Here is a 27674-nt window from a genome sequence, read left to right on the forward strand (position 1 = left end):
TACCATCTTCAAATGCCCTTCACCTTGTATTCTTTAATAACCAGACCTTCCTATTCGGTGCTTTACCCAGCATGATAAACATAACTTACAGGCACAGAGCTCAGGACCTCAGCTCACTGGGAAGCAGAGTGACCTTGGCCAACAGTGTGACTTGAGCCAATAAAGTCAACCTCTCAGGGTTCAAGCCTCCTCATGAGTAAAGCAAAGAGGATGGCACAGATAACCACCCCTTATTCAACATCCTAAATTCTCTGAATTAAACAAAAATCTCACATCAATAAGGCAGCTATTTGTCCATTATACATGTTACAATAAAATCCCTCAGGGAAGGCTGGCATTCAGAGGAACCCTATCTAAAAGGAATGCTGTACTTTTCAATGATTGAGCCAACTCAATGGCACTAACTTGATCCTCAAAAGCTAGTGAGTGTGTTAACTATCAAGCAAAGCAGCTTACACAATAATTCTCTGGAATTTCTGAGAACTTTAGCCAAGCACAGAGAAATCATGAGAATTAAGAAGAAACCACCAGATGTCACTCTCACAAAAAACAGCATTGCTTTAGTTTCTAACATAGATGAGTGTGATACAAAAAGAAGAGAGAAAGAAAGAAAGAAAGAAAGAAAGAAAGAAAGAAAGAAAAGAAAAGAAAGAAAAGAAAAGAAAGAAAAGAAAAGAAAAGAAAAGAAGAAAAGAAAAGAAAAGAAAAGAAAAGAAAAGAAAAGAAAAGAAAAAAGAAAAGAAAGAAAGAAGTTAACTTTACAAAGGGGGAGAAGAATTTCCCTTTTTGCATTTCACTATAAATATGGAACTGAGCTACAGCTCTGCTATGCTCAGGTGAGCACTTACAGATTTTATTTATTTATTTGAGAAAGAGAGGGGTAAGGAGAAGGAGAAAGAATCTGAAGTGACTACACACTGAGCACAGAGCTTGGGGCTGGGACTGGGAGATCATGCCCAGAACAGAAAGCAAAAGTAGGATGCTTAACCAACTGAGTCACCCAGGTGCTCCTAAAGTGAGCATTTAAAAGGAAAATTGTGTATAGTCAAAATTAACATTGAACAAATCCATAAATTACCATTATTTAATAGAGTACACATGGCTTTGGATATAATCTCATAGAGGAATGGTTAGGTGACAAATATAGTATGTGCATAGTGATATATGGTATGTAATTAAGAGTACATATGCAAAACATTTTTTACTATTGTGTGTTACTGAATTTAACACAAATGACTAAATTAGGGGTGCCTGGGTGCCTCAATTAAGCATCTGCCTTAAATTCAGGTCATGACCTCAAGGTCCTGGGATCCAGCCTGGGCATTGGGCTCCCTGCTCAGCAGAGTCTGCTTCTCCCTCTTCCTCTTCCCTTCCCTTTGCCCTTCCCCACCCCCACTCATGCATGTTCTCTCTCTCAAATAAATAAAATCTTTAAAAATAAATAAATGACAGAATTATTTTACTCACCTCAGCTACATAGTCCTCAGCTACTATTTTTCTAGTTGTAAAATGAACCTTGCTAATCACTTACCATCTCAAATACTCCAGTCCTCTGGTGCCAACCCCACCTAATCTATTATAAACAATAATATCTAGGACATACCATTTTTGCAAAGGAATAATTTTACACAAAATGAACAAACAGCAACAAACAGAACCAACAGGCTGAGTTCTAACATTTTAAACTACCCAATTTTGAAACCATCACAAGTAGAGGTATTTTAAAATTAAAAGGAACATAGTTTGTTGCCTTTTCTTATGAATAAACTATTGTAAAGGCTATTTAACAACATCCAGACACTATACTGGACTCTTGGATGCTTATTTCTAATTGATAGACAATTATAAAAAGTGAGATTCTCACCTCTGCTACTACTATGTTCTGATAATAATAGTGATGGTAACACCTCTGAGTCCCAATCCTTAGCATGTATTAACTCATTTAATTTTCATAATGACCCTATGAAATAAGACTATTATTATGTACAAATTAGAAACTAAGACTCAGAGATTTAATTAGCATATCTAGGATCCTATAGCTGAGCCTCAGTTTCTCCATCTGTACAATTGCTTTAATACTACTTAATTTATAGCATTGAGGGGTTTACCCAAGATAATGTATTTAATGCACCTAGCACAGTGTTGGCATAGTAGACACTAATAAACAATTTTTTCTGTTATCATTGAAGTGTTCCTATAGCCATTCCTATAGTGCAGCCTAGGGATGAGCAAAACAAAACCTCTTGCATCATCTTGCTGGACCCTCAAATTTTTCAACTATTACAGAAAAATGACAGAGTTAGCATTCCCTTTGGTCACTGTGTTACAAAGTAAATGACCTAAAAATAGACCACAGAATCTTGCTACTTAGTGCTCAGAAGAGGCAGTTCCTGTAGAGTACAGCTTCAAAGAAGACCCCAAACTGAGAAAACCCAAAAGTCAAGAGAGATGAAGAAGGAAGACTTGAGTTCAAGTGTGTTCAAATCCCAGTTTCACCACTCACTAGCTCTGTGATCTGCGGTGAACTACTGTTCTTCTCTGTTCTTGTTTCCCATCTCACTGGGTTGTCCATGGATTAAATGACACAGTGAAAAGCACGTAGAACAAATAATGAGTACAAAACATTAGCTTTTACCCTATTATTGTTGGGACTTATATCTCCTAAAGGCACTGGTGAGTGGTACTGTGTGCTACAGCCTGGACAGCTGGGGAGTGAACAAGGCACAACACTTGGCACTAAGTGGCCTGGTTCTGCCTCCCTCTGGCTGACATGTCCTGGTGTCCCCAAATAGATCAGTCCACCACAGCAAACCCATGCACCAAATCCAGCCTGCTGGCTGTTTTTGTAAATAAAGTTTTATTGGAACACTACCACACTCAATCATTTATTTACATATTGCCTATGGCTGTTTTCCTTATACAACCACATAGTGGAGTGGTTGCAAATGAGACCATATGATCTACAAAGCTGAAAATACTTACTCTCTGGCCTTTTACCAAAAAAGCTTGCCTATACTTACACAAATGGATAAATTTTCTTCCCTACTGCAATGGATGTTTTGAGGATAGAGTAAGAAATAGATGTGAAAAATCTATAAAATATAAGGATTATTTACCAAAAGCCCAGAGTCTTCAAGCTTTAAATTCAAGAGGGAAATAATGCTAAGAACATGGGCTGTAGAGTCCCACCATCATCTCTATCACTTATATATGTGGCCATGCGGAAGTTACTTAGAGTCTCTGATATTGGGCAGCTGGGTGGCTCAGTGGTTTAGCACGCCTTCAGCCCAGGGTGGGATCCTGGAGACCCGGGATCAAGTCCCACGTCGGGCTCCCTGCATGGAGCCTGCTTCTCCCTCTGCCTGTGTCTCTGCCTCTTTCTCTCTCTCTGTGTGTCTCTCATGAATAAATAAATAAAATCTTTAAAAAAAAAAAAAAGAGTCTCTGATAGTCATATTCATCATTGTAAAATGGGAATGGCAACAATATCAAACTTCTGGGGCTGAAAGAAGTACCCAAGATGTATGTAAGGTTTAGCTTGCTGTCTGGTCTATAAGTACTCAATAATGTCACCTCTTATTAAATTATTACTTTTGTTGTTAACACTGCAGGGAAAAGTTATGTGTCCAAATACTGGACCACCCGGATAGTACCTTCCCTCTCAGGGTATCTACTCTCATGAAAATTAAAGCTGCTAAGCAAAGATGTTGCAGACAGTAATCTGTTCTTTTGGGTTATTCTAAGGGAAAAAAGGCTAAGACTCCAACATACTCATTTCTCTCAAGACTAAATTCTCCTCAGGGGCGCCTGGTGGTTCAGTTGGTTAAGTGTCTGATTCCTGATTTTGGCTCAGGTCATGATTTCAGGGTCACAGGATGGACCTCCAGGCTGGGTGGAGCCTGCCTGGGATTCTCTCTCTCCTTCTCCCTCTGCCTCTCCCCTGCTCGCATTCTCTTGTGCTCTCTCTCTCTCTCAAAAAAAAAAAAAGAAGAAGAAGAAGAAATTCTCCTTCCCTCTCACCATTTCCCTCTCAACATCAAGAAATTTTCAGCAAGAAGCTGAATGCCTACCTACATATTCAATGCAGATAAATAAACTTTATACTGTAAGACAATAACTGTATCAATCCCATCACAAGTGAAATGCTGACATGTTGGTTTCTAATAAGAAGCAGTTAAATATGGAAACTTACTCAAAACTAGCAGAAAGAAGAGGCTGCCACAAGGGATTAGGATAGTAGATCATATAATTAGTATCTTGAATATGCACTATACATCAAAAAAAATTTAAGAATTTAACATTCAAAAAAAAAAAAAGAATTTAACATTACTTAGAGAATCCAGAAGTGGACCCTCAACTTTATGGCCAACTAATATTCGACAAAGGAGGAAAGACTATCCACTGGAAAAAAGACAGTCTCAAAAAAAAAAAAAAGTCTCTTCAATAAATGGTGCTGGGAAAATTGAACAGCTATGTGCAGAAGAATGAAACTGGACCATTCTCTTACACCATACACAAAGATAAACTCAAAATGGATGAAAGATCTAACTGTGAGACAAGATTCCATCAAAATTCTAGAAGATAACACAGGCAACACCCTTTTTGAACTTGGCCACAGTAACTTCTTGCAAGATACATCTATGAAGGCAGGAGAAACAAAAGCAAAAATGAACTATTGGGACTTCATCAAGATACGAAGCTTTTGCACAGCAAAAGAAACAGTCAACAAAACTAAAAGACAACCTACAGAATGGGAGAAGGTATTTGCAAATGACCTATCAGATAAAGGGCTAGTATCCAAGATCTATAAAGAACTGATTAAACTCAACAGCAAAGAAACAAACAATCCAATCATGAAATGGGCAAAAGACAAGAACAGAAATCTCAAAGAGGAAGACATAGACATGGCCAACAAGCACATAAGAAAATGCTCTGCATCACTTGCCATCAGGGAAATACAAATCAAAACCACCATGAGATAACTCACACCCGTGAGAATGGGGAAAATTAACAAGGCAGGAAACAACAGATGTTGGAGAAGATGTGGAGAAAGGGGAACCCTCTTGCACTGTTGGTGGGAATGGGATATGGTGCAGCCACTCTGGAAAACTGTGTGGAGGTTCCTCAAAGAGTTAAAAATAGATCTGCCCTACGACCCAGCAATTGCACTGCTGGGGATTTACCCCAAAGATACAGATGCAGTGAAACGCTGGGACACCTGCACCCCGATGTTTCTAGCAGCAATGTCCACAATAGCCAAACTGTGGAAGGAGCCTCATTGTCCATCAAAAGATGAATGGATAAAGAAGATATGGTCTATGTATACAATGGAATATTACTCAGCCATTAGAAACAACAAATACCCACCATTTGCTTCGACGTGGATGGAACTGGAGGGTATTATGCGGAGTGAAATAAGTCAGTCAGAGAAGGACAAACATTATATGGTCTCATTCATTTGGGGAATATAAAAAATAGTGAGAGAATAAAGGGGAAAGGAGAAAAAATGAGTGGGAAATATCAGAAAGGGAGACAGAACATGAGAGTCTCCTAACTCTGGGAAACGAACAAGGGGTGGTAGAAAGGGAGGTAGGCAGGAGGTGGGGGTGACTGTGTGACAGGCACTGAGGGGGGCACTTGATGGGATGAGCACTGCGTGTTATGCTATATGTTGGCAAATTGAACTCCAATTAAAAATAAATTTAAAAATAAATAAAAAATAAAAAATAAAATCTAGTTTATCTGAAAAAAAAAAGAATTTAACATTCTTTAAAAAAATTAAAATTCTAAACATGTAAAAGACAAATACTAAAAATCTGGTAAAACTAATGCATTAAAAAGAATTTGAGGGACGCCTGGGTGGCTCAGTGGTTGAGCATCTGCCTTTGGCTCAGATCGTGATCCCAGAGTCCTGGGATCCACTCCTGCATCAGGCTCCCCGCAAGGAGCTTGCTTCTACTTTTGCCTATGTCTCTGCCTCTGTCTCTCTCATGAATAAATAAATACATAAATAATCTTCAAAAAAGGAATTTGAAATAACTGCAAAGGAGTGCCAGGGAGCAGATGCATTTGAGGCTGATGTAAATCCTCAAGATCTCAATTATAGTGGTGGTTAAATGGGTATACACAATTAAGAAATTTAACCTGTACATTTAATATGGATGCATTTTAGTGCATGCGGATTATACCTCCATAGAGTATTTTTTTTTTAATTTGGGAAGGAGCACCTGGGTGTCTCAATGACTGAGTATCTGCCTTCAGCTCAGGTTTTAATCTCAGGGTCCTGGGTTCGAGTCCCACATCGGGCTCCTCGCAGGGAGCCTGCTTCTCCCTCTGCCTATGCCTCTGTCTCTCTGTGTATCTCTCATGAATAAATAAATAAAATATTTTAAAAAAGAATTTGGGAAAAAGCTAATATAAAAAAACTTCCATATGAAGAGTTAAAAATGTGGATGCCAATATCATAAGGATATCATCATAATAATGGTATCAGTTCCACAATACTTTTAACATGCCAGGCACCTTTGCATATGTTAACCCATTTGTTCTTCTTAGCAACCCTCTGAAATGGCTTAGTATTATCTCCACTTTACAAATGATGAAACTGGGACATAGAAGGTTTAAATAAGTCTCCCAAGGTCACAAAGCATCTAAGTGACAGAACTGGAATTTGAACCCACAAAGCTCAATTTCGGAATCTGTGACTTTTATTCACTGCCATTAAAGCCTTTAAAACTGCCTTTGACAAACAGATTTTGTAGATTCAACAAACTGAGCTATTTGACAAAATGACCCTCATCAAACGAGACCAAAGCTTTGGAGATACAACTTCTCCCACCAGACAGCTCACTTGCAAACTTAGGTACAGGGTATCTCAGCTCTGAGTTCCTTTCAGGCCTCAGCCACAGGTTCCCCAAGGCATTTCCATAGCACCAAAGGCAGCTGCACCAAAAACTACTACTTGAAAGAATAAAGAAACAAATGAGTGGATCCAGGAATGCACAAAGGCATTTGATTACACCTCAGGCATCTGTAGATACAAACTTTGTTCAACAGCTCTGCACAAGTGTGTACACATACACACTGGTTACTTAAGTCAATGAAAAGATTATTCTGATTAGTAAGCTATAAAACTGTTATCGAGGGGATCCCTGGGTGGCTCAGCGGTTAAGCGCCTGCCTTCAGCCAGGGCATGATCCTGGAGTCCCGGGATCAAGTCCCATGTCAGCATGGAGCCTGCTTCTCCTTCTGTGTCTCTGCATGGAGCCTGCTTCTCCCTCTGTGTCTCTGCCTCTCTCTCTCCGTGTCTCTCATGAATAAATAAATAAAATCTTAAAAAAAAAAAACTGTAATTGAACACATCAAATCTCTGTCACTACGAGAGTCTATAAAGTATTTGGCATGTTTATACACCTAGCATTATGCTTTGTCTTTTAATATATTGCCTCACATAAAACAGATAGCATTTCTCTAAGAGTGTAATTATCATCCTAGAGCAAATAAATGGTTTACACACAGGCCTATCTGACTCCATAGCCTGAGCTCCTATCCATCATGCCAAGAAACCTGATAAGTAGTTCTAAAGTTATCTGAAAGGAAAATGGGACTTTCCTTGCCAAATTAAAGCTGTAGAATTGGCACGGGAATGTATGTATGTATCAATAGAACACAATAAAGTATATAAATACAAATTCCTGTACATACAGGAATTTACTTTATGATTCAGTTAAATTTTTCAACTGGAAAACAAAGAATAAATTATTTAATAAATGATGCCAAGGAAATTGATTAATCTGTTGGGACAAAAATAAAATTAAACCCATACACAAATTTCCATATAGATTAAATATACGCACATGCACACACACAGAAGAGATGAGCGTATAGAGAATATTTTTTTAATAATCTTGAAATAGGAACAATCCTCCTAAGACAAAACCCAGAAATGATAAAGAAAAGAGTGAAAGATTTGCCTACATGAAATTTTTAAGCTTCCAGGGCAAGTATATGGCTAGGAGAAAATATTTAAGGCAACTTTACCAGACAAAAAATTACTTTCCATTTGAAATAAAGCACTCTTACAGGGCAATAAGAGACAGTCAAAAAGCTCAATAAAAGATGTGAAAATACAGTTCACTGAAGAAGAAACCCAATAGCCAAAAACTCAGAAATACGTTATCTAAAAATGGGTGCCTGGGTGACCCAGATACTTAAGTGTCTAACTTTTAACTTCAGCTCAGGTCTTGATTTCAGAGTCATGAGTTCAAGCCCTGTGCTAGGTGCCATGCTGGGTGTGGAGTTTACTTTAAAATTAAAAATGCACCTAAAAAAATAAATAAATAAATAAAAATAAAAATAAAAAAAATAAAAAAAATGCACCTAAAAAGTAGTATTATTTTGTCAACATGACTGACAAAAATGTACAAGATTGATAATATCCACACTTGGCAGAGACGCTGGAAAGTGAACATATAACTTTGCTATGGTCTGTTTAGAACATTGCTATGGGGTCTGCTATGGTCAGCCTTACAGGATCTATTTTTAAAATTAATGCATATACATTGACACAGCAATACTACTTCTAGGATTCTATGCTATTACAATATTCTTAAACCTGCACCAGGGTCCATCTGTTATGGAGCATATTACATTGGGAAAAAATTAGAAACTACCTAAATGATCTTCTACACAAAAAAAGTAAATAAATAATGGTACAGTAACATTACTCAATTTCCTCCAGTCATTATATAAAGAATAAAGCAAACAGTGGAAATATCGGTAAAATATATTAAAGGAAAAGCCTAACCCCAGTAAAGGTGTATAGTATATATTTATAAAAACTCTTAATGTTGATTTCTTCTGAGAAGGAAAAAGGAAGGAGTGGTAAAGGGAAAGATCATGTTTTGACCTCACCATCATTTAGATCTTTTATAACAAGAATGCTTTTATGTATTATTTGTATAATGTGAAAATGAACAATTGGAACAAAATAAAAAAAGGTTAAAATACTTCTTCAAGATAAGCAGATTAAACACACCTAGAAAAGACTCCTGAACAATAAAGTAACATATTTCAGCTGAATTTGTTTTATAACCCAGTTGCTTCCATGCCCAGGATAAGTAAACAGCACTTCCAGTGCCTAGATAACTTTTTTAAAAAACCTTTTTATTTAGAAATAATTTTAAACTTTTTTTTTTATAAATTTTTATTTATATATGATAGTCTCACAGAGAGAGAGAGAGGCAGAGAGAGAAGCAGGCTCCATGCACCGGGAGCCCGACGTGGGATTCGATCCCGGGTCTTCCAGGATCGCGCCCTGGGCCAAAGGCAGGCGCCAAAGCGCTGTGCCACCCAGGGATCCCGAATTTTAAACTTAAAAAAGCTACCAGAATAAGAATAGTAAAAAGAACACCTGTGTGCCATTTATACAGATTCGTCTATTATCAACACTTTGCCTGTTTGCTTTATAGTTTGCTCTCCCCTCCCACCTCCCTTCTCCTTCTTTTCTACTTACTACTATTTTTTCTGAACCATTTGAGAGTAAATTACAAATATCGTGGCCCCTTGCCTGTAAATACTTTCATATGTATTTCCTAAAAATAAGGTAGTCTCTTATGTAACCACCATACAGTTATCCACTTCAATAAATTTAACTACCTGAAACTACTGTCCAGATTCCAATTTTGTCAATTGACCCAACAATTTTCCTTTTTGGCACTTTTCCCTTACAATACAGGGTCTATCAAGCTGTCATGTTTTCTTTACCCCTTTTAATCTGGAATATTCTCACAGTCTTTATCTTTTATGACTTTACTATTTTTAGAGAGTACAGCACTCCTCTCTTTTTTTTGTAAACAGAACCTTCCTTATTTAAAGTTTCTCTGATGTTTCCCCATGATTAGGTCCAGGTTAGGCTACTTCAGAAGGGACACTGTGTCTTTGTCAGGTCATTTATATCCAGAGCCACAGATGTTCATCTGCCAGCACTGGTGATATTAATTTTGATCACCTGGCCAAGGTGTTGTCTGACTTCTCCATTGCACAGTTACTATTTTTGTCTTGTAAAATAAGGAGTTTGTGGTTGAGACAGTGTAAGATCATGTAAATAGGTTGAGCATCCGACTCTTGGTTTCAGCTCAGATCATGATCTCAGGGTCGTGAGATCGAGCCCCACATTAGGCTCCATGTTTGGCAGGGTGACTTCTTGAGATACGCTCTCTTCCCTCCCTCTGTCCTTCCCCTACTTATGCGCGCAAACTCTCTCTCTCTTAAATGAATAAATATTCTTTTAAAATGTAAACATTCTCCTCATCCAAATTTGCCCTTAGATTCAGCACCTATGGTGATTTTTATTTATTTACTCATGAGCGACACAGAGAAAGAGGCAGAGACACAGGCAGAGGGAGAAGCAGGCTCCATGCAAGGAGCCCAATGTGGGACTTGATCCAGCAACTCCAGGAGCATGCCCTGGGCCAAAGGCAGATGCTCAACCACTAAACCACCCAGGTGTCTCTTCAGTTATTTTTCTAATTCTCCTAATAAAGACTGAGGTATATAGCCGCTGACTTACACACCAACGTACATTACAAAATGGACTTTATTACAATGAGAATATTAAAGATCTACCTGGTTTGCTGCCACCTGAAGCTGATTACCAATTCTTAGCTGTTTACTCATTGCTCTAAATACCTGGAAGGGAACTTAAAGGATCGTTAGCATTTATATCAGATTAATAGACCTCGAAACTCTAAAACTAGGTCTCTTTAAATCACTTCTAGGGCAGCCCGGGTGGCTCAGCGGTTTAGCGCTGCCTTCAGCTCAGGGTGTGATCCTGGAGACCGGGGATCAAGTCCCACGTCGGGCTCCCTGCATGGAGCCTGCTTCTCCCTCTGCCTGTGTCTCTGCCTCTCTCTCTCTCTGTCTCTCATGAATAAATAAATAAAATTTAAAAAAAAAAATCACTTCTAACTAAGAGAGAGCTATTTATAGTAAAAGCTGCAAAAAGATGTGCAGCCAATCTGAAAACAAAGAACTGCCAAAATTAAGAGACTGAGAAGCAGCTAGAGACAACAGGAGAAATCAATCGTAATAAAGTTTTACTCAAGTCATAACAGACATTTGAGGAACTTCAGTACACTTCACAGACACAGAAGCTCCGGAGAGCCTTGCAGATTTGCAGCTGTAGAGGAAGTGAACTGACTCTGGGGAAAGATGAAGCTATTCCAACTAAGATACATCTGTACAAGAGCCAGAAGCCTGAAGGCCATTTTACTGCCCCTTTCTGGCCTTTTCTGCTGTCAAAATAAAAGCGAGGAAGCTGAGATAGTTTCATATGCTTTTTTTTTTCTTTCATTTTTTTTTTTGTTGTTGTTTTGTTTGTTTGTTTGTTTGTTTTTAGTATGCTCCACATTCAGCATGGAGCCCAATATGGGGCTTGAACTCATGACCCGAAGATCAACACTTGAGCTGAGATCAAGAATGGGATGCTCAACTGATTGAGCCAGCCAGGCATCCTGGAAGCTGAGGTACTTTCAAAAGCGCTGCTCCAGCGTCCATTTTCCAGCTTCCTGTGTCTAAAAAGGAGTGGCAATCGAAGTTCCTGGATTCTGGCTTCTTGATCCATGAATGACAGCTACAGTATTATGTAGCTATGAACATTTAGCTCTAGAACAGCCAGCCAAGGAGAATGAGCACCTCCCCTAGTGAGTCAGCTCCAGAGGAGACCGAAGGTCATTCTTGCAGGCTCAGCCTAGAGCTGCTCCTTCAGCGGCTCTGTGCAGTCTGTAAACACCTACTTCCCTTCTATTTCTTCAAGACCCCACAGCAGCTTCTGCTTCCTGCGCTGAAAACCTGACGGAGTGAGACAGATGACCCAGAAGAAAATAAACAAGATAATACAGACTATGATCATATCAAAGAAGAAATACACAGGATGCATAATAGAGTTAAGAGAAAGGCTGCTCTGAAGACAGAACCACAGGGAAGCCACACTTGGAACCTGATCTTTCCAGAGAGGGCGGAAAGTTAAGAAGGAGCAGGTCACGTGAAGGCCTGGCTGAAGCCTGCCAGGCTGGGGAAATGTGCAAGAACACCACAGCGGGAAAGAATGGGGTGTGTTCAGGAGATCTACTGGAAGCCAGGGTGTATAAAACAGCAGCAGCAGATGAGGAAGAGGAAGGCAAAGGCCTGATCATGGAGACCACAGGAGGGAGCATGCATTTTATTATAAACACTCTAGAAAGCCACTAAAGCTTTAAGCAGGGAAGTAACATGTAACAATGTTTATGAATGAGCATGTGGGCCGCAGAGTTAGAGTGGACTGCAGAAAGGCAGAGGCAGCAGGCAGACCAGTTAGGATGCTGTCCAAGAGGTGAGGGCATGAGAAGACACTGGTGTGTATGGAGAGAAGGGCCGGGCTGCAATAAGGAGCCATGCTCTGGAGCTAGAGTCCAGAGGACTAGCTGATGACACAAATGTAGAAGTAAAAGAAGGGGAGAGTGAGGGTAGCAGAGACAGGGAATCTGGAGGAGGCACAGGGAGGGCTGTTTGGATTGAACAATGCTGTTTTAAATTATTTCCCCAAAGCCTTGAATTTGCTCTTGAAATAATTATAGAAAGGACGATTGCCTCCAAATTGTCACAACTGAAATGGAATGCTTTGTGGTCTTAAATAAAGTGGCAGGAGTTGGGCACCTGGGTGGCTCTGTGGTTGAGTGTCTGCCTTCAGCTCAGGTCATGATCCTGGGGTCCTGGGATTCAGTCCCACATCAGGCTCCCCCTGAGGATCCCGCTTCTTCCTCTGCCTGTGTCTCTGCCTCTCTCTGTGTGTCTCTCACGAATAAAACCTTAAAAAAGAGAGAGAGAGAGAGGCAGGACTTCCTTTAAGCCTGTCACATGTCCCTGAGAGGAGCTTAATCTACTGTCTTGTGAAACCTGCTTTCCCAGGCAAGCAGACCCCAAATGCTGACTGGGACTGGGCTTGTGTAGATCAGAAAGCAGGACATTAAGTTCAAATGCAACCTCCTCCTCCGCAAACTACAAAGGGAGATGAAAAACAGGAAAGCCTTTAGAAGAAGAAAAGGATTTTTTCTAGGCCAGTAGCTTTACTTTTTAAATGCCAAATATAATTAGATACATTTTTTTTTAAGATTTTTATTTATTTATTCATGAGAGACACAGAGAGAGAAAGTGAGAGGCAGAGACACAGGCAGAGGGAGATGCAGGCTCCATGCAGGGAGCCCGACATGGGACTCGATCCTGGGTCTCCAGGATCACGCCCTGGGCCAAAAGCAGGAACTAAACCCCTGAGCCACCCAGGGATCCCCAATACATTTTGATTTATGGAGCCTCACATTTTAGTGAAGTCTTCTCAACTATTTATGAAATTGGAGTAGATGTGCTTTATGTGTGATGAAAAAGACTTCCATGAATCTCTTCCATGTCTTCTATTTGAAAAAACTGGGAGAAATACCATATATACGCATATGCTATTATTACTAAATAAGCAAATTGTCAGAAATGTGAACAGCTCAAGTTTCTAAAAACAATGTAAGAGTAAGTTCTGGTGTATGAATAAGTTATGTGTATGAATAAGTTTTGGTCATCCTACGTTTGTGAACACTCCCTACCCAGCCAGACTACAAGCGATATCTCGCTTATGCTCACTGTGGGAGCGGGGACACTATGGCTCCAAGTGCCTTGCCCTTGATTACCCAGCTTGAGCCAGTTCTCCAAAAGGATATTAACCACTGTTTGCATTTTATTTTTTTAAGATTTTTTATGTATTTATTCATGAGAGACACAGAGAGCGAGAAAGAGAGGCAGAGACACAGGCAGAGGGAGAAGCAGGCTCCATGTAGGGAGCCTGACGCGGGACTCGATCCCAGGTTTCCAGGATCACACCCTGGGCTGCAGCCAGCGCTAAACCGCTGTGCCACCGGGGCTGCCCCCACTGTTTGCATTTTAAAATAAAAACAAAACAAAACCTTCTCTCCAGAAACTGAACCTTCAAATTAATATCAGCAAGTGAATATTTAACATCAAGATGTTCAGTATAGCTAGTTGCTGTATTTGATACCATCTTACCATGATTCTCTCCTGCTCTATAAAATTCTAGCCATCCGAAAGTACTGATAAAAAATGAAATCCATACATAGTTGCTACTCAAATTAATGGCTGCAATTAAGTATTTATAGTATGGCCAGCACTCAGTATGGTGCCAGGACCACACATAGCACCTCTAGGAGGTGGGCATTAGAATCCCCATTTGATTCTCACAGAGAATCAGAATTCTCAGGTGGGCATTAGAATCCCACATTTGATTCTCACAGAGAATCAGATTATGTAACTCGCCCAAGTAACTACCAGCAAATGGCAGAACCTTGATGGGTGATGCCTGCAAGCCCACCCATGTTCTTTCCCTCTCTTTCATGTGCCTTCCTAAGAAGAGACACAACAAATCTGAAATTCAGGGACACCTAAAAAGAGGCTGACTTCGGGATCCCTGGGTGGCGCAGCGGTTTGGCGCCTGCCTTTGGCCCGGGGCACGATCCTGGAGACCCGGGATCGAATCCCACGTCGGGCTCCCGGTGCATGGAGCCTGCTTCTCCCTCTGCCTGTGTCTCTGCCTCTCTCTCTCTCTCTGTGACTATCATAAACAAATAAAAATTAAAAAAATTTAAAAAAAAAAAAAAAAAGAGGCTGACTTCATTTGACTCTGTCCCACTTGAGACTTCAACTCTGGAGACAGTCCCTTTTATTCAACTGCTAATGGCTTAGAAATGGAATTGCATGCTTATTTCTCTAGCAGGAGCTAAACATATTGAATAAATAGGATCTGCCTTGGGGAATGAACTAGGAAATCAGGAAAAACCCTTTATCCATGTACACTACACGTCTGCTTTCCTGCAAACGGGACAAATTCTTCATTTGGACAGGGGTAATTCATGCAACCCTCGAACCTCTCTTCTGGTGAAGTTACAGTGTAAGAGCCAAGTCAAGCACTGACCAAAATGCACCTTGTTGTCCAGTCCTGTTTTTTGATGCCTAACACTATTGTATTATCCCTATCATATATAATGGCATCTCATTTTTATATCTGCCTGAGAAATTTTATTTTCTTCTTGTGATTTTAAATTGTTCAATTATTTTAAGAGTTAAAAGTGTATTGAGGTGAGAGCAAATGGGTACAAGGAATCTCTATGGGGTGATGGAAATGTTCTTAAATTGGATTGTGGTGGGGAGAGAGAGGTGGGCAAAATGGATGAAGGGGGTCAAAAGGTACAAACTTCCAGTTAAAAAATAAAAAAGTCCTGAGGAGATGAGGTATAGCATGTTGACTAATAACAATACATTACACATTTGCAAATTGCAAGAGTAGATCTTAAAAGTTCTCTTACCATAAGAAAAAAAATGTAACTAATGTATGGTGACAAATGTTAACAATGCTCATTGTGGTGATCAGTCTACAATATGTATAAATATCAAATCATTATGTCATATACCTAAAACGAATATAAAGTATTATGTTAATCGTACCTCAATTTCAAAAAAAAACTGGATTGTGGTGATCTGTGCACAATTCTGTAAATTTACTAACAATCACTGAACTGTACACTTAAAAGGAATCAATTTTATGATATGTATTCACACGTCAATAAAGCTGTTTTGTTTTTCAAGTGTATTGAAATAAGGCCAACAGATTGCAAAGGCAAATTCTCCTTCCTGGTTGAGTAGATAAAAATATCACATTGTTAGAAACCCCTATAGGGGTTTAGGGAGTTCCTTTTCTGCTGTCTCCTGGAAAAAACCACCCTTTCCTTTTGGAACAACGGGAACCTCTGTCTTATCCCCACCAGGTGTGGTGGCATGTATGCCGAAAGAGAGATACTTCTCCTTCCTGCCAGCCAAGAATGCTACATAGTTATTGAGCACCTTCTGAAGGGGAGGAAGGGAGGGAATACATAGAAGGGCTGGAGGAGAAGTGCCCACAAGTCTTAACGTATGAAGAGGAACTGGCCAGGTGGGAGAACAGCATATTAAAAGCTGGGACTAAACTTTTGGGAGCTGGAAGGTGGAAGGGAAACTATAAGCACTTCAGCACTATTAGTCCCGTTAGGAATGAAAACTTCTGGGAGCCACCCTAGACCTACTGAGTCGGAATGGTTCTGTGGAAGGCCTAGGAATGTGCATCTTAACAAGTCATCCACTCCCCTAACCTGGTGATCTATGGACACCGAAGTATGAGAACCAGTGAGCTAAGTCCCAGGGAAGGCCTTATATGCCGTGCTAATGTGCACAATACCTCCAAGGCAATGAGAAGCTGTGAACAGATTTTAAACAGGACTTGAACTTTAGGAAGAGCAGTCTGGCATGGCGCATTGCTTTGGGGTTAATCAAGAACCCTAGAACCCCCTCCAGGTCCAAGAGTGCGCACACATACTGTCACTTCCTTTACCTTTTAATCTCTTACACTAAGTAACGAAACACAAACACAACTTTTACAGGTCACAGTCTCCTGTTAGCATCGAGGTGCTATGTAAAAAAGCTATAAAGAATGTTACAACATTTGCCAATGTTAAAGAGGAGATCATCTTGCACAGCAAAATGTTTGGAAAAACCAAAGGTTACATACCATTTATGTGTCAAGGGGGAATGTCATTTTCAAAATATAACTGCTACTGCCAAATGCCTTCCTGACAAATACTAACACGTTTCTGCACTGAGCCCCTGTTTACCACTCTCTTTCGCGGTAAGTGGTTTCCCCTCCGGTCCTCAGGGAAGGAAAGTGTGCGGACTGGAAGCTTGCATAATTCACCTGAATGGATTAATCTGAGAGCTAACTGCATCTATTCTAAAGGGGTCCTTCTGCTGAACAGGAGTTGCACTGGAGCCTGGAGTGGCCAACTTTCACACAGCCGGCTCCTCATCTGGTTGGGAAAATAATGTCAAGCATCCACATGTGCAGTCTCAACAATAAATAGAGCTAAGTGCAAACATTTGCACCCCATTAGCTAAGCATTTTACAGGGCTCTCATCCCCACAATAACCCACTGAAGGAGGTTCTATTCTCTTCACTTTACAGATGAAACTGAAGCTTAATTCATCCAAGGTTGTACATGGAAGAGTAAGAATTCCAACCCATGTCTAACTTCATTACTTGTAACATGCCATTTCATGGGATGCGTCAAACAGAGTTCTATTTTTTCCTGGGTTTTGATGCTTATATGAGTTTTAAGGTAATAGGCAAATTTAATTCATAAGGCTTGTAAGATATTATAAACAAATTTACACATATCCATGAAATTACTTAGTACAGGGGTCAGCAAATGTTTTCCATAAAGAATTGATAAATATTTAAGTCATGTGGGCCATTTAGTCCCTATCCCAACTATTCAATTCTGTGGTTGCAGTGTGAACATAATCACAGGCAACACCTAAACAATCAGGCATGGCTGTGTTCCAACAAAACTTTATTTTCGGGGCCCCTGGGTAGCTTAGTTGGTTAAGTGTCCAGTTGGTTAAGTCTCAGGGATGTGAGATCAGAGGGGAGTCTGCTTAAGGATTCTCTCTGCCTCTCCCCATTTTTTCTCTCCCCTCTCTGAATCTCTCTTTCTCCCTCTAAAACAAACAAACAAACAACCTTTGCTTACAAAAACAGGCAGGAAAAAGGCAGAGTGCATTTGTCCTTCTGACAAAGTCTGCCACCCTCTGACCTAATGGGAAGGGCACTAAATGTAAAGTTAGAGCACTTAGTTTCTAACGCCACATCTGTGCCTAATTAAGTTCAGGCCTGGGCCACTCACTTTCTGTTTCTCAGATGTGTGCTAACACAGAATCTCCTTCTCAGTTGGCTACAAAAATAAAGTAAAACTATAATTTGAACACACTAAAACATTTGCTGCAGATTCTTCAACAAACCCATAAAATAATAAACAGTAGCAGCAATATCTTAAGGTAAAAGTATATAGAAAAAGAGAACCACCATTTCTGGAGTAATCCTATATGCCAAATGCTTTGTTAAGTAGACTCTTATTTCATCCTCATCCACAACCTTATAGGGTAGGTATCATCATTCCCATTTTATAAATGAAGAGCATCAGGCAGGTTAAATAGCATGCCCAAGGTCGCAACTGGGAAGACAGGATCTGAGCTCAAGCTGGCCCTCTTCAGAAGCTCAATACTACTCTGCATAGGGAGTAGCTGCTCTTTGGCAATGAGCACTCCATCAATGATCCTGAACAGATGATGACACAGGAGTGCTTCTGGGAGAGGTTTTGGAGTCAGGCCCCATTCCCGTCTTCAGGAATCTCCCACTCTGTCATCTGTCTTGCTCACCACCTTTTGAAAAGAACACACTCCATTTGGCATGAAAAATGATGTGGCAATCTGAGGTTTGTTTCCTTTAGGTCTGAATGGAAGGACGGTGGCTCATGAGTTGAAAAAAGACCACAAACCCCAGAACTCTAGGACAAAGTTGTCTAAGGAAGCATGGGGGGAGAAAAGGACTAAGGGGACCCCCAGAGAAACCTGGACTGGCCCTGATGACCACACCAGAGTGTGGGTCATATGGTTCTGCATGTTGGAACTTAGTAAGAGGCTATGTGATGAAACATAAGCCTATGGAATTATTCAGGCATGTCTGACTTGTCTGCCTTCTTAATCACTGCAATGAAGTTGACAGTCATTAGCATAAAATTTCAGATACTAGTTGGGAAAGAAGAAAGGGAAACTAAAATAGAATCATAGATTCATCATTGCTTCCTTTATCGGAAGGAAGGGAGCGAGGGAGGGGGAGAGGGAGAGAGAGAGAACAAGAGAGAAAGAGGAAGGAAGGAAGGAAGACAGACCTTCCCCAAATACAGAAAAATAGATGTGTCTCCCCACTGTCAAAAAAATAAATTAGGAAAAAAACAAACCCAAGCTCCTTAGCTGAGCACTGAAGGTCTATCAGAATCTACTACAACACACAGTACAGCTCCGCTGCCTCAGCCCATAGCCCTCGCACACCCTCTGCCTCAGCACGATGGCCTCCGTAATGCTTCATCCATGCCTGAGCATGTTTCCTCTGCTGCTCCCTCTGCTTGAAGAAATGAAAGTGTGACCCATTCCACTGTTTCCTGCTAAAATGCACCCCTCACCATCCAAGTCAAATGCCACTGTCTACATCGCAGATGTCAAAGCTGAAAAGAACTTTAGAAATAGAGGGTCAAGGTCAATTCTTTCCCTGTTACCTATGAGGAAACCGAAGCCCAAAAGGGTTAAGGGTCTTCCTCTAAGTCACACAGCTGGGTAGTTCTAAGTCACACAAAGACATAGTCAGGAAACCAAATCAGCTGACTTATGGATGGGGGCATGTCATTGCTATGATGTCCTGATGGCTGCCCTGTGAAAAGTCCTCTCCTCTTCCTAAGGAGCACCAGAGTATTTACACTCTGTCTGGAATCTCCACTACTTTAGGTCAGAGCTGTGTGTTTGTGTCTATATTCCTAAGTACCCACTCTGTATCCTATCCATCATGTTATCCCAGTGCTCAGTTAACACTGCATACAGTCAGCCTTCAGTGGGCTGTAACAGTCATTGGACAAACAAAAGAAAACACCAGAAAAATCACCTGCTTCCCCACCTTGGATGCTGTATCCCTCCCATTAGCTTCCATGCAGTGCCAGAGAAAGCCGCCAACCACCTGCTGGTCTCTCCATACTTCTCTTCAGCTTGAACCCTTAAATGCATACAATAACATCCACAATTTGGCACGAAAGTCTTGGACAGCCCTTCTTACCCTTCCGGACTGGTTCCCTGCCACCCAGAGCACCACCAACTCTCCCTCACTTCTTTATTTTATGCCTGCTGTTCCCTCTCCCTGGGACACACTTCAAGAGTTCCCTTCATTCCCAATTCTCTCCTACACCGCTAACCCCAATTCACCCTGTAAGATCCAAATTTTCTAAGAAGTAGCCTCCTCCAAGTAACCATTCTTGATGACCCACCTCTTCCTTCAGATGAGGTGCCTCCCTCTCTGTTCCCAAAGCACCATGGCATCCCTCCTGTGGTTCTCAGCACAGAGTATTACGTCTGCTTGTCTATGCACCTGCTCCTGTTCCCCACTAGATCATAACTGAGAGCCAGAGCTGTGTTTGCCCCTACAGCACCTAATGCAATATTCAACACATTAAATTGGACTGAAAAATTCTTATTTACTAGGTGCAACTAGACCCAACAAATACATATATGTGGCATTATTTCATTAAAATATTTAAAAATATGTAGACCTTATGTACATGTCAGCATAATATCAGCAATACTAAGGGGACATGTCCAGAGATCTCGGCTTCTTTGCACTTACTATAAATCCAGTCTTTAAATAAAGAGCATAACATATTTAATGGCGTTATGAATGAACTGCCAGGCATTCAACAATTTGAGGAGTTCCTTTGGTATGGTGACCCAACCAATATAGCCAACCGGCCAGGGTGTATAATCAATATCCAGTAAGCACATGAGTGGAAGAAGAAAGTTCTGATACGGTTGGGGACAGAGCAGAAAGCTCTCCCCAGGAAGCCTCACAAGCACCAGGGCAGTCTCCATGGATTCATCTTCTAAAAAGTGCACACAAAGTGACTTCAGGAGACCCACTGGAGATGGCCACTGGGGCCCCCAAGACTTGGGGCTGGGCAGTTGTCAACAGATGGTTAGATAGAAACCCTGAGCCTCAGAGAATTCGCAGTATTAGATTCACACTGCAAAGAATTAGTGACAGCATCCTTGGGCAGGGAACTAAGATAAAGCCAACAGCTAACCCCAGGAAGATCTGACAGCTGCCTCAAGAGGACATGTCTGTGCTACTGGACTTGAAAAGAAGGAAGGGAGTATCCAAGTACAAAGGGAAGGTGAAGAGAAACTCCAAGTTTCCCTGAGAAGGTGGCATTCCAAGAAGAGATGACATTTCAAGAGACTCGAGATTGAACATTCCAGGAAAATTGCCTGTTGGTTAACCCGAGCAGGAGTTAGAGGCTGATGGTATAATCTGATGCTATTTTTTCCTCCCACTGACCTGCAGAACCAATTTACAAACATGCTTTCTTAACCTGGCCTAAATTCATGCCCTCATAAACAACCGGTTCATGCTCCCTTGGTAAGAGAAGTCACAGTGAGCCACAAAGATGAGTATATTCTATGTAAGATCCTCCCCATCCTCTACACCCACTCCTCCTGTGTTAAAAGCACACAAGGAACCCAGAAATATCACTGAACAGCTCCCCGCCTCTCCCCATTTACTGACCCTCAAACTGGGGAAAAGGCCCCCAAGCCAATTCCTCCTCCAGGCTCTTCCTCTCAAACAGCCTCTTCTCTCGTAGCCTGCAGCCTCTCCTCCCATTCAGGTCTCACCTCCTCCCACATTAAATGTTGCAAGAGCCACTCGCCCTTCCTGCTGCCACCTCCACAATCTGGCTGCATCAACTTGACCACATTTATCTTCCTAAAACAAATAACCTTATTACACTTGCCCAGCTAAAAAACCTTCTAGATTCCCATTTGTTAGAGGATTTGGCCCAAACTCCTTAGCATGATGTGATCATGCACCACATGATCCAAGCTGGACTTTCCTGTCTCAGCCCTCACCGGCTCTCCCTCCCTCACACTGAGTGCCCTGCTAAACCCATGTGTGCTCTCATTCTCGCCCCTCTCAACTTCTACCAGGCTTGGTAATTCACTTGCTCTGCACAGCACAAACCTGCTCACATTCATGACCCAGTTCAAATACTACCTCTTTCTTAAAGTCCCTGCCAACCCCTAAACCAGGGTGTTATTCCTGCATTGCACCTGTTGTCCTAGGGTAATTACTGAGAGCATGCATTTACTCTCATACTGCCTTGCTATGGATGATAAATTACATGGCCCTTCTATCTAAAACCTACCTTGAGCCAAAGATAGAACTAGTTACTCATGTAACTGTGTCTTTTGCTAGAGTGCCTATTCCTCAAGGACAATAATACTGTCTTATCTTAGTGGGCACTTAGTGTGTACTTCCAGTATCTACGGACTGTTAGGACCCGAGAGGTGCTCCACGAGCACTAGTGGAATGAAAGAATGAATCTGATTCTTAAAAAATATTGTAGCAATCAACTTTCTCTAAACTTCATCTAAAATTCCAATGGATAAATTTTCTAAATTAAAATTAAATCTGGAGCACCTAGGTGGCTCAGTCGGTTAAGGATCTGACTTTTGATTTCAGCTCAGGTCATGATCTCAGGGTCCTGGGATTGAGTCCAAGTCAGGTTCCACACTCAGCAGGGAGTCTGCTTGTCCCTCTTCCTCTCCCTCCAACCACCCCACTCCACTATGTGTGCTTGCACATGCTCACTCTCTCTCTCTCGCAAATAAATAAAATCTTAAAAAAAAAAATTAGATCTAAAAAGAATCCTGAGCCAAAAAAAACTTAAAATTAAATTTAAAATATTTAAATTAAAAAAATTTTAAAACCCTGGGCCAAAAGGCAGACCATGAAACCATCTGCCACATGAGCCCTTTCTTTCTCCAACTCAGTGTTTCTCAACTTTTTTTCATTATTTCCCTCTTAAGGAGCCATTAGATATTTTTTCCTAATCATACCCACCATGATTTTTTAACAGCACTGATATATGTATTATACATTAAAAGAGCAAGTATAGGGCAGCCCGGGTGGCTCAGCGGTTTAGCGCCACCTTCAGCCCAGAGCGTGATCCTAGAGACCCTGGATTGAGTCCCACGTCGGGCTCCCTGCATGGAGCCTGCTTCTCCCGCTGCCTGTGTCTCTGCCTCTCTCTCTCTCTCCTCTCTGTGTATTCACATGAATAAATAAATAAAATCTTAAAAAAAAGAGCAAGTATAAAGTTTATTCTGTTTATTCAATAATGAATTTGGAATAACTGAATAAATATTTTAAGTTAAATTAAAAATTCTAATGCTGGGATCCCTGGGTGGTGCAGCGGTTTGGCACCTGCCTTTGGCCCAGGGCGTGATCCTGGAGACCCGGGATCGAATCCCACATCGGGCTCCCAGTGCATGGAGCCTGCTTCTCCCTCTGCCTGTGTCTCTGCCTCTCTCTCTCTCTCTGTGTGACTATCATTAAAAAAAAAAAAAAAAAAAAAAAAATTCTAATGCTAACATTTAAATTTATGACTACATTTGCTAAGTAGCTTTTAATGTAATGTATCAAATTACACATGTGAATTTCCAATTTCTACATAATAGCAATGTAACCAAATTTTTTTTTATTTTTTATTTTTTGTAACCAAATTTTTTAAAAAGACATTCAATAGTGCTATTTCTCTAGCAAAAATAAAACAATTGAAAAATTATCTTCTCAAAAGTTATTTTTTAGGGACACCTGGGCAGCTCAGTTGGTTAAGTATCCCAACTCTTGACCTCAGCTCAGGTCTTGATCTCAGGGTCATGAGTTCAGGCCTTGTGTTGGGCTAAAAAAAAAAAAAAAAAAAAAAGTTTTAAGTTATTTTTTAGGATGCCTGACTGGCTCAGTCAGAAGAGCATGTGACTCTTGATCTCATGGTTGTGAGCTCAAGCCCCATCTGGTGTGTAGAAATTACTTAAATAAATAAAAATGAAAACTTTAAAAAGCTATTTTTAGTGAACTTAACTTTTTTTACATGAGAAAATAATTTTTAACTTAAGTAGCTGCTAGATATTCAGATACATTGAATATTTTCTCTTTTCATTACTTGACAACTATTGGTGGACTGAATAACTTTAGTAGGATTAAATAATAAAACATAAACTATTCCTATTTAATCCTCAAATACCAAGTCATGCACGAAAATACTCAAGGCCAAACATGAACAACATCCACAAGACAGCCAATGGGCAGTCTGCACACATGAGGAGGTCACCAAGAGAGAGATGACTTCAAAATCAAGTAAATGGTAGAAAGTCCTCCACTCCTAGCCATCTATTTGCCATAGGTTTATAGTATTGACCTTGCATACATTCTGTGTATCTCCCAAGAACCTGATGTCAACATAATACCCAAGAGAAATTTTAATGAAAATAAGATAGTGTTGCCCAAGCTCTGAAGGGCTACAAAACCACTCCAATATCTAAGATGTTTCTGCCTCCCTGCAGAAATAATTTTTGCCACCCTTGAGGTTGCAAGCCCTAACTTCTATGTTCCCCCATTTATCCTCCTAGCAACTAAACAGAAAAAAAACAAAACAACAAACACCAGTTCACCCAGGAAAGCACCCCATCTTCCAGCTACCATGATAGCTTCTCTATTACTATCATTTCCTTAGAAACTTTGAAAGAAAAGGAATTCCCATATTATTAGCTCTTCTCCCAAAAAGGAGCCTCCCTCCAAAAAAGCACAGACTTCTGTGGAAGAACACTTAGGACTCATCCAGCGCTGCTTCTTCAGATGAGGAAAAAGATGAGAGAATGAAAGACTTGCTCAAGACTAGTTACAGACAATGAGACCCGATCAGTCTGGCTCACTGCTCTATCTGCAGGCAGATGTTTCCACACACAGTGAATAAATGGCTACTGGACAGATTAGTGACAGAGAGCCTGGTTCCTCTAATCCCTAGCCTACTACTTTTCCAACTACACCACTTTGTCCCCTTCTACTACCCTAGAAGATAAAACAATGGCCACATAGACTATCAAACATATATTGTTTAAAAAGCTCCCCAACTGAAATAAACCACCTTAGTTTCACATGCCTAGTAAAACTGACCAAGAGGGTCTTGTTCACTTGTGGTACAGTGCTTCAGCCCCCTGAAAGATAGGGACTTTTTACAAATAAGTCAAGTGTACCCAGTCCACAACGCAATACTTCTTACTTGCTTACCCTGCCTGGAGCTCTATTCTAGAGTTCCTGCACACATGTCATATATCCATCCTTACCTAGCCAGAGAATCCTTGAGAGCTAAAACTGTCTTCTCTTTCTAAGGCACCTACCAAGTTTGAGAACAGAGCAAATGTTCAGTAAAACTCTGCAAAATCTCTACCAATAGAAATGATGTGTCGTGAGGGACAAAAGTGAATTTGGCATGAACAAAAAAAAATTGTTTGTACTCTGCTCATCTCCTAGGACCCATATAGTACCTTACATGTAACAAGAATCCAATAATTATTGAATTTTAAAAATGAAAGATACAGCAAACACTGAGAAATTATTAAGCAACATCATCTCTGCTCTTTTTCATTCATTCAACATATGTATATTTACCAAGAATCTGTGTGCCAAGCTGTCTGCTGTTCAACACCTAACTTATTCCACAGAACTAGAGTCCTCCTCCCTAGTCAATGCATTTCAACGCTTCAATTCATCTTGTAGAAAGTGGGTATGGCTAGGCTGGCTAAAGGTCTCTATATGCCCAGGACAGTCCCAGTTTACACCTATTGTCCAAGTATTAATTATTAATAATATCTCCTTTCTCTCTCAACAACACCCTGGTCTTGACAATTCTATTGCCCTAAGAGTACCAAATCTTTTTAGACAAAGCAGACTAGGGATTCAAAATTTTCAATCCACATTTACTGTGTACTGCCAGTCTTCTTTCCTCATTTATAATAGCAGCATAACACGGACAAAAGTAACTGGTTATACAGAGGGAAGTAGCTGGGGATCGGATGGAACATGAAATTGAGATCACACTGTAGAGGGCCTTGCGTGCCAGACTTATGAATATTTAATTTAACATACAATAGACAGCCATAAAAACTTTTAAGGGACTGTATGTATAGTCAAAGCACCATGAAAATTTAACTACCTCGATTATAGAAAAGAACTAAGACAGGAGGAAAGAAAAACAGAAGGCTCCAGGTCATACCAAAAGACAGTCTAAGGCTATAAATAAAGAAAGGTTGTCATGGATGGAAATAGCAACAAATACGCTATTTCATCATTTGCCTTTAGGTGTACTTTAAAAGTTCCGACAATAAAAAGATGCAACTTGGCAAGCTTCGGTACATTGGTCTGTGGTCTCGGGGGTCCTCGCTGCAAGGGACTGGCTGTAAGGAAGGTTTTTAACAGCCTGGCTTGCCCTATTGCCTGTCAACCGCGTAAAGGAGTTGTAGTTTGGTTTTTGTTTCGTTTTTATTTCAAGGACTACATTGAAAACACTGCACTCGTTGTCAGGAGTTTCCCGACATTCAAGAGATGCACAGGAACCTTAACCTGCCTCCTCCAGATCTTCCACTATTGCATCATTTGAAACCAAACCTCCGGCAGCGACTTGTAAAATTCAAGTCAGGTAAAATGGCAGCAGCAGCAGCAGCAGTAGCAGCAGTAGCCGCCGCCGCGGCAGCACCCACATCTTGTCCGGCCTCAACTTCCAGCGCGAGAGGGGGGCGCGTCCCCGAGGCCGCCAAGCGCTGCAAGTGCGCAAAAGCGCAGGTCCGGCGCGCGCCCCGGGGTGCGGAGACCCCCGCGCGCCCGCCCCCGGGGGAAGCGGCTAGTGACTCAGTGACTTGAGCGCAGTCGGGAAGTCGGGAGGCCGGAGTCGGTCCTCGAAGCCACAAGCTGCGGACCCGACGGGAAAGGCCTGTGCCCTGGGGACGGAGCAGACAGCACCGACTCCCGGGCAGCTGCTCGGGTCCCCCAGCGCTCCGGCCCCCGGCAGCCCCCGCCCTGTGCCCGCTCGTGCGGACGACCCCGGGGCGCCTTCTTCCCCCGGTGTCCTCTTCCTGTCACTGCCTGGAAGCCTTTCGGTCCCGCCGCCTGGAAACTTCCATAGAAGTGAGAGTCCCGCAAAACCCAGAGGGCGGGCGTCGGGACTTCAGGGTCAGAGCCCGCAGCGCCCAGGCGGCTCCGAACCGCGCAGGGCTGCGGGCCCCCGCGCCCCCGCGCCCCCGCGCCCCCGCGCCCCCACCCACCACGCGCGGACCCGACGCGCTGTCCGTCCCACGACCCCGCGGGGCCCGCGCCCAGGCCGGTGCCCCCCCCCCCGCAGCCCCCGCCCCCGCCCCCGCCTCCGGGCTGGAGGTTGCCGGTCCCGGACTGGGGACCAAGGGGGCGGGACCCTGCTGTCCCTCCGGCTCGCCCATCCCTCGCGGACTCCGGAGGCAGCGCCTGCAGCCCCACCAGCCGGTACCTCGTCCGCCTCGAGCTCGGCTCCGTTGCCCACCAACGCCATGTTCCTCCTCTGGCCGCCGCCACCCAAAAACCAAACAGGGAGCTGGGGGCCGACTCGGTTTCTGGGCTCCCGGCTCAGCCCAGCGCCGGCGAGGGAGGAAGGGGGCGGCCCCGCGCTCCGGCCGGTCCCGGGCGGGGCCAGCGCGCAGCGGAGCCGGCGCTTTCCCCGCCCCCGGCGCCCGCGGACCTGCGGAGCATCCATCCGCCCCGCGGGCGCCGAGCCGCCAGCCCGGCCTCGCCCCGCCCCCCGCGGCCTCGCCCCGCCCCCCCGCGGCCTCGCCCCGCCCCCCGCGGCCTCGCCCCGCCCCCCGCGGCCTCGCCCCGCCCCCCGCGGCCTCGCCCCGCCCCCCCCGCGGGCTCCACCTGAAGAGCCAACCACGTTCCCGCCAAGCGGCTCGGTCCGCGGGCCCCGGACCCCTCGGGGGGCGGGGTCGCCGGGGCGGGGCCCTCAGTGGGCGGGGCATCTCGCAGAAGGTGACTTCGGCCTTTGGCCCCTCTTCGCCCCGGGTACTGGAGCGGCCCAGCTTCCTGCGCTGGGCGGGGG

The 27674-nt window shown here is 42.5% G+C and overlaps 1 protein-coding gene across 7 annotated transcripts in view; it reads right to left on the bottom strand.

Moving 5' to 3' along the window:
- Positions 1 to 27300, bottom strand: part of TTC39B (tetratricopeptide repeat domain 39B) — a 131011-nt gene extending 103711 nt beyond the window's left edge. For 5 of the 7 annotated variants that reach the window (XR_013387811.1, XM_077912013.1, XM_077912014.1 and 2 more), the window contains exon 1: positions 27090 to 27266. Coding sequence is in view for 5 of the 7 variants with exons in the window: in XM_077912013.1 (XP_077768139.1) it covers positions 27090 to 27131 (42 nt within the window). In the remaining 2 variants the exon portion in view is untranslated. Of the gene's footprint in view, positions 1 to 27089 lie in introns of all 7 variants that reach the window. The other 2 variants (XM_077912019.1, XM_077912012.1) reach the window with 2 other exon arrangements.
- Positions 27301 to 27674: the final 374 nt, after the last annotated feature.

Source organism: Canis aureus, chromosome 10 (genome assembly GCF_053574225.1).
Source record: "Canis aureus isolate CA01 chromosome 10, VMU_Caureus_v.1.0, whole genome shotgun sequence".
In the NCBI taxonomy this organism is placed as follows: domain Eukaryota; kingdom Metazoa; phylum Chordata; class Mammalia; order Carnivora; family Canidae; genus Canis; species Canis aureus.